The 13,719-nt window shown below is 42.8% G+C and overlaps 1 protein-coding gene across 4 annotated transcripts in view; it reads left to right on the top strand.

Moving 5' to 3' along the window:
* The window catches only part of LOC137344561 (partitioning defective 3 homolog), a 735,052-nt gene that overhangs the window by 137,184 nt on the left and 584,149 nt on the right, over window positions 1-13,719 (top strand). For all 4 annotated transcript variants that reach the window (XM_068007624.1, XM_068007617.1, XM_068007634.1 and 1 more), the window contains exon 2: window positions 607-708. In XM_068007624.1, the coding sequence (XP_067863725.1) occupies window positions 607-708 (102 nt within the window). The remainder of the gene's footprint in view (window positions 1-606; window positions 709-13,719) is intronic.

The following is a 13,719-nucleotide window of genomic DNA, read 5'->3' as shown; positions in this document are numbered from 1 at the left end:
AAAAGTGGCACCAACTGAATCAATTTGACAGTTTCCAGTAAAAGAAAAAACTTGAATTTATATCGTGCCTTTCATGATATTAGGACATCCCAAAACACTTCACAGCCAATGAACTTGTTCATATTTAACATTTCACACTTTTTTTGGTAAATTTTACCTGAACTTTGCTATTTTCAGGAAGTGGATATGAATTTGTACAGTGTTTTATCTGCTAGTGTCAACTTCTTGTTAATTTTTGACTATCATAACTCCATTTGTTCATTGTGCACTGGTGGCATCATCTTGATTAGGAAAATATACTTCCATCTGTTTGAGTCATGCCTTTGGCAAGTGAACCCATCTCTTAATTTAAAAATATATGTTCCACAGAATTGCAGTTGATCTCAACACAAAAGTAACCAACAATTCGTGATTTTTGTTTTCAGGCAGCTTGCAGTGAAAGGGTTTTCTGATGAGATTGGACTCTTAGATGGAGACACTCTTGCTCTCATTTCAATCTTGTCACTTTTTTGGTTGCTAAAGTAATAGCAGAAGCTCACTTTACTGTTGGGGCTTTTCTCCAGTCAACTTCTGCGACTAAAATCTCTTTCTTTTCTCACCCATTAGGATCCAGGTTACTGGGTACAAGTGCATCGTTTGGAGCATAGCGATGGCGGCATTTTGGATCTTGATGACATCCTTTGTGATGTTGCTGACGATAAGGACCGAGTGAGTACCATGCAAATACTTTTCAGCTCGCCATAGTGGAGAATGTTACAAGTTTTGGGCAGCATTTCTAATGTGGAAAATGATTACACCTTAGGTTACTTTCATGAATAATGTTGAAAAAAATTAGTCAGATCGGGAAACAGCCCCTGACTGAGTAGGTACGCTCATCTCTTGATGTGGTACTGAGCTATTCAGACCAGGAAGATCCCATTACTGGCCCCTGGCCTGCACTCACCAGTCAATTTCAGCTGGGGAGGTGATGGAGGAAGTGCAATTGGCTTTGGCCTCCCTGTACTGAGGAGGTGAATTCGCTCGGCTTTCTGCCTGTACTGGAAGTGCACAGTTATGTATATTAAGTAAAGAGAAAATAGAGTTTGGTTGTGATTGCCCCACAATCCAACTGACTCTCACTGTCTACACCCACGCATGAAGAAGGCTGCTGGCTGCCTGTCTCCATTATGAGTTGCTGGGCTTCAAGAAATGAGGGGCAAATGGGGAAAGGAAAAAACAATTGAGCACAACAGTATGGGTGAACATAAAAACAGAAAATGCTGGAAGCACTCAGCAACTCAGGCGGCACCTGTAGAGAGAGGAAGGTAGGGTTAACATTTCAGGTCCTTTGACCAGAACCCAAAAGCACAGGTGAACAACACCTCTACAGCATTGGGACATCTAATGATAGAAAACAGGCACTGCATCCTTTTTCCAGGGGTTCTTTTCGAGATCTGACTATGATGGATTTGTTTTTTTTTTGCAACTTCCTTATTGCAGATAGCTGGATGAACATTGTGTAATGTGCTGTACTGCACAGATCCGGGCTTTCAAATCCTTTACTTTCACTATGAAAATATTGGACTGTTTATGGTAAAGTTGGCAGGTGAAGGCAAATGGATGAAAGTAACTTTTCCCAAAGGTTGATAGTTATTGGTTGCTCATTTTATGAATGTTTTTCTGGGCTGGGACTCATGGAAATCAAACCAGTTGGGTCACTCTCACTACTGTTACTGTTGCTTTGATAATGTGTAACGGGTCACGTGTGAAATTTTCATGCAACTAACTGCTCTGTAGGTTTATTTTTAAACTTGGATTTCTGTTAAATGTCATGAGATGCGACATTTTAATAGCGTCTCTACCTGAAATGTGTATAACGCCCAGCATTGCAATTTTAGATTTTGATCCTGGAGAGTATTTTGAGCTCTAACTCTAGGTTGGAGTACTGGTGATTATAGGTCTGTTACTGGTTGTTTATTGTAATGTTTGCTCATCACGAAAATCTGCAATTTAAGCCTCTACCAGAGGGGGTTTTGATTTTTTTTTTAAGAACACTATTTAAATTCATATTTTGTTCCGAGTAAAAGCAGACTCTGACGGTATCACAGAAGTGGATGTTTGTCCCCCTCACCTCCTTTTAAAATCCTTGTTGTTAAATGCCCGCTCAAACTCCAGCTCGAGTTTCTCCTCAAGCAATCCTTCCTTTTATTCCTCCCTAAGCTCTGCATCGAGCGACTCATCACACTCGGTGATTTCAATCTCCATGTCGACTTTCCTTGCCAGCTCTCCTCTAAATTCAGTGCTCCATCTCTGTATAAACTCCCCAACCCATATTTACGGTCACCCTGTTGACATCGCCATCTTCTGTGGCCTCTCTATTCCTTTCGTCTTGATCATCGATGAGGCCATCTCCAACCGCTTCCTTGTAGTCCTCACTACCCATGTTCCCTTATACAGTAGCAAACATTTCATTTGCTGGACTTATCAGGATTCAATCTTTAATAATGTTTGTGAGAGGTTTACATGTTTAGTACCTCTCCCTTAGGACAGATTGTTGATGGATGATGCTCTTCAACTGAGCAGTATTTATTATTTCTGCATATGCAGATTTCTGCAATGTATTGAAATGTGTTGGAAATGCATTGTTCAGACTTACAAAGCAACTGCTGTGGAAAGATGCACTTGCTATCACATGATAGCAAAGGAATTGGTTTTTTTGCACTAATAGGACTAAAGTTGTTTTTATAAGAGGAGTGGCGTAGGCAGGTCAGTACAAGACAAATATGTAATCTGCTCCACCACTCAATAGTTTTATTTAGATTTGTCAGGTTACCCACCCCATTCCAGTCTAACTTCATTCTTTCTGTAATGAATTCAATACAAAGAAAGACCTTAGAGGTGAAAACCTTGATGGCATTTAACTGCTTCTTAAATGATATGATGAGGGGACATACAGGTGTTTCTGGATGGATGAGCTAAGATGGGCTCGAATAGTCTTCCTTATTTGTATCTACCTTGTGATTTCATGGGCACCGGCAACTCTCTGATAACTTGTCCAGGTGGTCATTCCACATCTGAGTCTTGATGAGTTGCAGGGACTACGACAGTGAAGCCCAGTTGTTTTCACCTTATATTCAAATGTGCACATTTCGACAGGGGTTGCTAGATATTAATCGGATATTGGAATCCTTGTTAGTTGCTCCACCATTGGTGGTCCTGGCCACAGTCTGAGGCTGAACCAGACAGTTCGAAACCTTGGCGTCCTGTTTGACATTGAGATGAACTTCTGACCACATATCTGCTCCATCACCAAGACCGCCGACTTCCACCTCCGTAACATCGCCAGTCTGCGCCCCTGCTTCAGCTCATCTGTTGCTAAAACCCTCATCCATGCCTGCCTTACCTCCAGACTGGACTATTCCAATGCTCTTGTGACTGGCCTCCCATCTTCCACCCTCCATAAACTTGAGCTTATCCAAAACTCTGCTGCCCATAACCTAACTGGCACCAAGTCTCGTTCTGCCATCATTCCTCTGCTCGCTGACCTACATTTGCTCCCGGTCCGGGAACGCTTCGATTTTAAAATTCTCATATATTTGTTTTCAAATCCTTCCGTGGCCTCACCCCTCTCTATCCCTGTAATCTCCTCCAGCCCGACTCCCCTCCGAGATCTCTGCGCACCTCCAATTCTTGCCGCTTGTGCATTTTTATTGCTCCACCATTGGCGGCCGTGTCTTCAGCTGTCTATGCCCTGAGCTTTGGAATTCCCTCCCAAAACCTCTCCGCCTCTCTACCTCTCTCTCCTCCTTTAAGATGCTCCTTAAAACTTACCTCTTTGATCAAGCTTTTGGTCACCTGTCCTAATACCTCCTTATGTGGCTCGATGTCAAATTTTGTTTGATAATGCTCCTGTGAAGCTCCTTGAGATGTTTTACTGCATTAAGGGCGCTATATATATGCAAGTTGTTCCGATATTTTCCCCATTTAGCCAATGGATGCTGAGGACATTGCAGTGCCTCACCACACCAGCTTACTAGCTGAGACCTGCTATCTCAGCACAGACCAAGGATTGGATCTGGACTTTCTTGGTTGTGTGACTTACTAGTAGATAACGAGATGCAAGTAGTCATGCATTGTGCATGTATCTGTGCAGGGTTTTAGTGAGAATAAATATCCAGCTCTTCGAGTGGCTTTGACATTGTGTCCAAAATATTTGGCCTAAAAAGTTGAACTTGTATCTATTATAGATTTTAATGAACCTTTTGTAAAACTCATAGCTCATAGAAGAAAAGAAAATCTTAAAATTATACTATATAAAAGTTATCCAGTTTTCAACCTACGTGAGATATATGTAAAACAGGAGAGAAAATATGGGTTGAATACATTTAAAATGCATGTGTGATACTTTTGGAAAGTATGTTTAAAAATAATTGATAATTTACCATGAGATGTTTACTAATGAAGTGTTTGGAGTGATTTTTGAGCGTGATTTTTAATTACTCTGAATGCTTCTCAGCAGTTTCATATTTCTTTGATTACTTATTTGCTGTGACCTAATTCCAACAAAGATTTAATGGTAAATAATAAAATTGGGGACTTCAGTTTCTTCCCTCCCCTTTAATCAAAGGTTTGAATAATAAGACTATCATTTGGGGGTGGGGGGTGGAGGAAGAGAAAATGGGAATCCACAACAATGACATTTATCCATAATTGTCAATTGGATTAAAAAAAGGTGCATTAATCTAGGTGCCTTGAACAAGTGATCACTGAATGCAGTGCTTTGACCAGAGAATGAGAAACATTTGTAGTAACTGAGAGAAATGCTTGATGTCTTGAAAGGAATTCTGTGACTTGTGGGGATTTGCTTCTTCAGTTACTGTATTTTCAACAATTGAGTCTTAGTAATTCTATTTAAATATTGAAAGCCATTTTAATTTGTTCAATTTCAAAGCTAGGAACAGTTGAAGTACTGCACATCTCAAATTGTTTTTCACATGGTTGTGTTCTGAAGCACCAAGTATTTGTTGTGGGCAATAAATTGCACACTTCCATCTTTTCCCCTCTTTCACCTTATTGATGGAAATAGATGTGGTCACTAGGAGAAGATAGCATTAAGAACTGAAAACTAAGTTGTGCCAAGGCTATATTTATATCTGTTTTGAGGGTAGTACTCTTTTTGTAGTGAATATTGGCCCTGTTGTGAAAGACGTTGTAGAAATCTGATTGCAGGTAGACTCGCACACTGTTTCAAGATGCAGGTTATACTGGATGATGGCAGACAGAGGGATCCCTGTCCATCAGGAGTTGTGTGCGCTTATGCACAAATGAGTTGGCCTCTTCCAGTCATGCAATGGCAGCTCACTTAAAATATGTTCCTGGAAAATCTGAGGGGAGGGGATGCAAAAGTGAAAATGCTGACCACTCTCTGCCAGTGAAGGGCTGTTAGCCCATGTAGCACCAACAGTTTTCCTGGGGAAAGTGAGGGTGTGAAGACTAAGCTACAGGCAAATTTTAAGTGCCTCCCTGCCCGCCTCCCTGCCTGCCTCCCCCCACCCCCCCCCTCCCCCAATTCCAGTCAAGTGCTCCAGTTGCATTATTGGAGGGGGGTGGGGACGGAGTCTCCCCAATTTAACTATTTTCCGCTGCCTCAATGAGCTTTGTGCACAGACTCCCAGCATTCCAGTTACTGGCTGGCTACATTGGGGTATGCCAGGTGCTTCAGTTGTGTGGTAGATGTGGATTAGAACTCAGAAAAATAACATCCATCCAGGTTGCTTGAGATAAAGGAAGTTTGTTTAATGTTCCAGTGATCTTTCACATCTGTTATTGTTAGGATGGCCTAATTCATTTGGGCGAGGCAAACTATATTTTCGAGGGTGGCCAAAGATAATGTGGGGAGCCAGCGTCAGTGTCTTGTTCCTCATTGAGTTTGATCTTTTGTTCTATTGTAATCAACCGTAAACAATTGTTGTAAATGGAAATGGTTAAGCGATGTCTTAATTACAGTATTTAGGCTGCAGAACTGGAACCTATTAAATATTGAAGAAGCCTGACATTGTGTTGAAATGGCAAGTCCTTTCAATGTGATATTCTGAATCAATTAGATTGTCTTGTCTGAAAAGGAACATCTTGTAAGTGGTACTATGCTTTGATCACATTCCATGGAGCTTACACTTTGTGGATCAGGCTGTCCTTCTTAGTAAATAGTGCGTTCTTGTAAAAGGATTTTCCCGGAGTAACTTTTGATTTACACATGACCAAACTGAACTCCAGTGCCATATTCATGAAGTTGTAAAACTTTAGAAGATTTCTTGTGGCATTACTCATGGTGAGTCAGGATGTGTCACGGTTTTGGATTTCTGTCTATTTTGCCACAGCAGTATTTTGGTATGGTTTATATTAAAATGTTACTTTTAAGTTTAAATTTAGCTCACAAGGGGTTAATTTTGCAGGTCAGCAATGCTGGAACATGTGAATTAGAATTGAGAAAAATAACATCCATCCAGATTGCTTGAAATAATGGAAATTGGCCCAATTCATCTGCCTGAGGCAAGTTATATTTTCGAGGGTGGCTCCCACATTTTGGTGGGGGTGGGGGGGGGTGGTGGGTGGCGTGCAATAGCTGGTTTGATTGGCAGCTCTACTGGCCAACCCCTGGATGCACAGAGCTGGGAAGAGGGTCAGAGGTTAAGCTGCTGCCCAGCTGGGAATGGAGACAAAACCACATAGTCTGGAGGCCAGTTCTGGAAGATCTGCTGAGAGACACAGACAGGGACCAAGGCTTCCTTATTTGAGATGATGTAGGTTCAAAGGAAACTTTGGTTAGCAAATTTAATTTATTCTGTTAACCAGTGTAGTATCCTTTATTATTTTCTTTACTATGAAGAGCTCTATTGAATTAAGTTGTGAGATTTGCCATAACTGTAATTCCTTATGTTCATTTACTGACTGTACAAATCAATCAGCTTGACCGTTCATATCTGGCCTCATTTAAATTAAGTATTGATCAGTCCACCTTTCGAATAATTGGAGAGGTGTGTGTGAGATTACATTGCCCAGTTCATATAGCATTGGGTTTTCATTCTTATGGCCTGAGTCATGTTGAAGTGGGGCTAGAATATTAGGCAGTGAACTGGTTGTAAGGGATGGGGATTCGCTTACGGTGACACTGAATCAATATCTGTTGCAGACCTGAAATATGGGATGGGTGTTTATGGCAGGTAGGAAATAACATCAGAACTACTGATTTACAGGATTGAATAAAGCAAATTCCATTTTTATTAAATGGTATTCTGGAATTTTCAGTGGTGCTTTGTAGATTGAATTCCATGAAAACTGTAAATGAGTGGCTTTCTGTTATCTATCTATTATATGTTAAATTTGGCACTTGGGGTGCATGTTTCATTGAAAATGTTCATGGTCAATCTTTTTTTTCCCCCCTCACCCCCCCAACCCATGAGCAAATTCATTATACCGCCTGCAGTACCAGTTATGCCTCTACTTGGTGGTTTTCAATGTCAAGGGTGCCAAATCTTGCCTATCATAGATTCACCCAGCTGCGATTGGGGGAGGCAAACGTTTGCCTGTTTTAATCTTCCCCCCCAATAGCCATAAAGAGCATTTTCAGGGCCTGGTGCTGAAGGGAGTTGGTTTCCCTCGTTCTGATGGGAATTCCTGGGTTTGGGAGAGGGTAGATTTAACTGCTGCCCGACACCGCTCCCCTCCCCCCCCACCCCACCCACCCAAACCTGGGCAACTTGGATGAAAGTCCGAGCCACCTCTCCCTCCTGAGATAATTTTCGTGACCTCATTCTCCCCTCCAAGTCCCTTTTCCTTTTTTTTCCTCTCCCCTTCACCCTCTTCCTATCTCCCTCCTCCTTTCCCCCTCTCCACTTACTTGGTCCAATTATCCTCGCTCCCTGCACATCTATTTGGGAATGTGTGACCTGTTCTGTTGTGCTGCGGGTTCATTTCCATGAATTGCCACCCTGTGAGTTTTCTGCTCTAAGCCACAACTTTGGAGGAAACGCCAAATGAAGATGAAGTACTTCTGAAGATAATTTCGTTTTTTTCCCTATCTGTCATATCACCAGATCTCTTTATATAAATGTGCTATAGGGCTGCAATCAGTGTGGTATTCTGCATTTGTTAAAATATAATTACAATATAGGTAGGTGACATGCAGGTGATTCTTGTGGATTGTACTTGTTTGATGTGGTATTCTACTGGCATTTTAAATTACCTACCCTGGCTTGGTAGCTTTAAAACCAGAAGTGTTCCCACTTATTCCCAGGAAGTTGTTGACTGCCCTGACAAGTACTATTCAGTTGTTGACTTGGATTAATAGGCTGTGACTGTCACAGACCCAACTTGGATCGACCTTTAATGTTTAATGAGTCAAAAATAGCTGAACTGGGAATGCATTCAATATTGTACAAATTACAATGATGTGGATTTTAAGATACTGGCTTCCAGCTAGTCTCCTCCCTCCCTTCACCAACCACACCCCCAGCACACCCACCTTGAATGGTGCGTGTCATTGTACCTTTATGTATGTATGTGTGTGTATGTGTGTGTATATATATATATATATATATATATATTGCAACAAAGAGCAAAATACAGCAGATGCTGGAAATCTGAAATAAAAACAGAAAATGTTGGAAATTCTCAGCAGGCCAGGCAACATCAGTGGAGAGAGGAAGGTAGGGTTAATGTTTCAGGTCTTTTGACCCTTTGTCAGAACCTGCTGAGTGTTTCCAGCATTTTCTATTTTATTTTATGTAGTCATGATGTGGAGATGCCGGTGATGGACTGGGGTTGACAATTGTAAACAGTTTTACATAAAATAAAATTTTAAAATTATTTTATGTACAATGAGAGTCTTGGTGCCTCTTGCTATCTCACTATATCTTTTTTTATTTGTTCATGGGATGTGGGCGTCGCTGGCAAGGTCAGCATTTATTGCCCATCCTTAATTGCCCTTGAGAAGGTGGTGGTGAGCCGCCTTCTTGAACCGCTGCAGTCCATGTGGTGAAGGTTCTCCCATCGTGTTGAGCCAGCTGCCAGTGTTGTAGCTGTACTGGAACAGTTTGGCTTGAGGCGCGGTTAGTTCTGGAACACAAGCCTTCAGCACTACAGCCGGGATGTTTTTGGGGCCCATAGCCTTTGTTGTGTCCAGTGCACTCAGCGGTTTCTTGATATCACGTGGAGTGAATCGAATTGGCTGAAGACTGGCTTCTGTGATGGTGGGAATATCGGGAGGAGGCCGAGATGGATCATCCACTCGGCACTTCTGGCTGAAGATGGTTGCAAACGCTTCAGCCTTGTCTTTTGCACTCACGTGCTGGGCTCTGCCATCGTTGAGGATGGGGATGTTCACGGAGCCTCCTCCTCCTCCCATTAGTTGTTTAATTGTCCACCACCATTCACGACTGGATGTGGCAGGACTGCAGAGCTTTGATCTGATCCGTTGGTTGTGGAATCGCTAAGCTCTGTCCATAGCATGTTGCTTCCGCTGTTTAGCATGCATGCAGTCCTGTGTAGTAGCTTCACCAGGTTGGCACCTCATTTTTAGGTGCGCCTGGTGCTGCTTCTGGCATGCTCTTCTACACTCCTCATTGAACCAGGGTTGATGCCCTGGCTTGTTGGTAATGGTAGAGTGAGGAATATGCCGGGCCATAAGGTTACAGATTGTGCTGGAATACAATTCTGCTGCTGATGGCCCACATTGCCTCATGGATGTCCAGTTTTGAGCTGCTAGATCTGTTCTGAATCTATCCCATTTAGCACGGTGGTAGTGCCACACAATACCTTGGATGGTGTCCTCAGTGTGAAGACGGGACTTCGTCTCCACAAGGACTGTGAGATGGTCACTCCTCCCAATACTGTCATGGACAGATGCCTCTGCGACAGGTCGATCGTGAGGACGAGGACAAGTAGGTTTTTCCCCTTGTGTTGGTTCGCTCACCACCTGCCGCAGGCCCAGTCTGGCAGTTATGTCCTTCAGGACTCGGCCAGCTCCGGTCAGTAGTGGTGCTACCGAGCCACTCTTGGTGATGGACATTGAAGTTCTCCACCCAGAGTACATTCTGTGTCTTTGCTATCCTCAGCGCTTCCTCCAAGTGGTGCTCAACATGGAAGAGGACTGATTCATCAGCTGAGGGAGGGCAGTAGGTGGTAATCGGCAGGCGGTTTCCTTGCCCGTTTGACCTGATGCCATGAGATTTCATGGGGTCCGGAGTCAATGTGGAGGACTCCCAGGGCCACTCCCTCCTGACTGTATATCACTGTACCGCCACCTCTGGTCAGTCTGTCTGCCGGTGGGACAGGACATACCCAGGGATGGTGATGGAAGAGTCTTGAACGTTGGCTGACAGGTGTGATTCTGTGAGTATGGCTATGTCAGGCTGTTGCTTGACTAGTCTGTGTGACAGCTCTCCCAATTTTGGCACAAGTCCCCAGATGTTAGTGAGGAGGACTTTGTAGGGTCGACTGGGCTTGGTTTGCCTTTGTCGTGTCCGGTGCCTAGTGGTCCGATGCCGGGTGATCCGTCTGGTTTTATTCTTATTATGACTCTTTGTAGCGAGATTGTACAACTGAGTGGCTTGCTCGGCCATTTCAGAGGGTGATTAAGAATCAACCACATTGCTGTGGGTCTGGAGTCACATGTAGGCCCGATCGGGTAAGGACGGCAGGTTTCCTTCCGTAAAGGACATACTCAGTAATACAGAGCAACATTTCCAATCTTTTCCAGAGTAATATCAAAACACATTTTGAAAACGCAGTCTAACTTTTCTTACTGATCCAAAAATTGTACTGGAGAGTACAAGACTGGAAAGGGCTATGCAGTTCATCCGTACGGCTTCCAAAAATTAATGGGGCATAAATTCAGTACTGTTGCACTTGTTTTATGGGTGTAAAAATGAGTGCATGGTAACTAGTTTTGCAAGGCAGAAGCCTGTGGCCAATCTGCATGGATGTTTGAGCAACTGCAAAATTAGTCAGGGCCTTTTTTTTAGGCAGCCCAGGTGGCCGCCTGAAATGAGCACAGGCTCATTTCAATATGGAAATGCTTCCATTTCTGTCCTGGATTCCTAATTTCAGTTAGACTTCTTGGAACTTGGGTTGTGCAAGCTCTGACTAATATTTCCATTCCTGTGTGGCCTAACCAGCCATTCTTCAAGAGATCGCTTAAAAAAAGGCCACAAAAGAAGAGAAATTTTGTATTTTGTGCAGTCGGAAGGGGCAGGAGCGCTCCTCCTGGTTCCACAAACCTATTCTAGGCCGCCAGCGTGCCCCCCCCCCCCCTACCGATTGCCTTCTCCTACCCCTTGAAATTGGTTACGCCCCGAGTTGTGAGTTGTGTTGGGGCACGCAGCTCGCCAAAATTATGATAATGAGACCCAAGGAACAATTTATGGTGGTCCTGGGGCTCTCCTTTCTGGTGCGTTTCGAAATGCACTCGGTTTCAGGCAGTGTCCAATTTCTACCCCAATATTTCTTTAAATATCTGAGCAGTTCTCCCTTAAATTATACCATACTTCCTGCCTTCCTGCATAGTCCATTCCGCTTGTTCATCACCTTCTGCGTAAAGTAATTAAATCTAAATTGTCTGTGCAGCTTCTTTCTAAGCTTGAGTGTGTCTGGTTCTAGAATTTGTGGAAATCATGGGCATGTTATGAGTTCACTTTATCTGTTTCCTTAAGAAACTTGAATATTATGTCCCCTGAGCCTTCTTTTCACAGTGAACAATCGCAACCTCTTCAACCTCTCATCATAGTTCAGATGGCGAACCAAGGTAGTTTGATTTTCCTTTTCTGCACTGCCTGCAATGTCCAGAGATCCTTGCTGTAATGTGATGACCAGACCTGTACACAGTACTCCAGATGTGCCTATACCATTGCTTTGTACAGACTCGTAGTGATTTGTGCTCTATTTTTGACACTCATCCCAAAGTTCGGTTAGCTTTCTTTACTGCAGCTACACATTGTATTTTTGGTTTCAATGAGCTATCATCCATCAGTATCCTAGATTTACCCACTGACGTAGGCCCTGTAGCTTAGTCATTTGATATATAATCCTGTTGTCCTATTGTTTTTTCTTTTCTCTATTTTCATTACCTTGTATTTGTCTACATTAAATACCATTTGCTGATCATTAGCCCACCTTCTTTCTGTGACTGATTTTCCTGTTCTCAATTGTTTGAAACCACTTTCCCCCTCCAAATTTGGTGTAATCTGCAAACACTTTCTGTCCTTGGCTTCAAATCATTGGAATACATTTTAAACAGCAATGGTCCTAGCATAGATCCCCGTGGCACCTAGCTAGTAACCACATGTCATGTTAAAAGTAAGAATTTGCATTTATACAATGCCTTTCATGACCATGGGTCTTCCCAAATCGCTTTACAGCCAATGAAGTACTTTTGAACTGTAGTCACTATTATGATGTAGGGAAACGTGGCCGCCAATTTGCACTCAGCAAGGTCCCTCCAACAGCAATGAGATATTGACCAGATAATCTGTTTTCGTGATGTTGGTTGTGGGATAAATATTGGCCAGGACACTGGGGGAAAACTCCCCTGCTTTTCTTCGAATCGTGCCATGGGATATTTTACATCCACCTGAGAGGGCAGATGAAGACTGGATTTGTCTCATTCGATAAATGGCACCCACAATGGTGCAGCATCCCCTCAGTACTGAAAAGAGGTGTCAGCCTCCTTTATGTTCTGAAGTCTCTGGGCAACCTTCTGACTCCGTTGTAGTGCAGGGCAGTTTTGCCCCTTTTTTTGAAAAGATTGATGTTGTGTGGGCTATTTTCCGATCCGCAGGCATTGTGCCATTTCTATGATTCCGTAAAGATAGTGGCATTGATTTGATCGATTTCACAAGCAACTTCTTGAACTACCTTTTTGTATCTACGTTCATCTAAGCTTATAACACTCCCTCAGTACTGCACTGAAGTACCTACCTAAATTACGTGCTTACGGCTGTGGTTGGGCTTGAACCCACAGCATTCTGTATTGCAATGAGCTTTTGCAACATGCCTTCAGCTGTCTAGGCCCTAAGCTCTGACACACCTTATCTGAAATTTGCTTCTTTTTGTACTCCCTCTGTGTCCCCGACCCACTGGAAATTCAACTTCCGTGTTTGCGAGACTGCCTATGGTCTCATCTGTGAACACAAAAGAAGAATTCATTTTGTATATTTGCTATTCTTAGCCATTTGATATCATGCCACCTTAGGGATCTTTCAGTGACCCCACCGTTTCCATTTCACCTACTTGTTCCAAATATATTTATAGAAATGCTTGACATTTCTTTTAATATTCCTACTATTCTGACCTCATTTTCTATTTTAGCTTTCATGACCAATTTCTTAACCTCCTTTACCTTTTTATAGTTGTCTTGGTCCATCACTATACGAGATAGTTTAGGACCAGTCTTTTTTTGTACCTTTATTTCCCACATTACTTCTATTGTTACCCACATGGGTCTTTCCCCTCTGTCATCCTTATTCCCTTTTGGTATGTCTGTTCTGTACTCTGCATAGTATTTCTAAACATTTACTTTTGCTTCCTTGCTTTTCCTCTTCAATAGTACTGTCCAGTCCAGTTTGCTTAGCTCGCCCCTCAGACCCTTAAAATGTGCTATTCATCATCCAATTTGACAGTCATTCGACACCATTACATAAGACAGTTAGTGTCATTACAAACGCTGTATTGAGCTATACAGGCTTG

Source organism: Heptranchias perlo, chromosome 2 (assembly GCF_035084215.1).
Source record: "Heptranchias perlo isolate sHepPer1 chromosome 2, sHepPer1.hap1, whole genome shotgun sequence".
Lineage (NCBI taxonomy): Eukaryota > Metazoa > Chordata > Chondrichthyes > Hexanchiformes > Hexanchidae > Heptranchias > Heptranchias perlo.
This window is presented reverse-complemented; position numbering and strand designations above follow the sequence as displayed.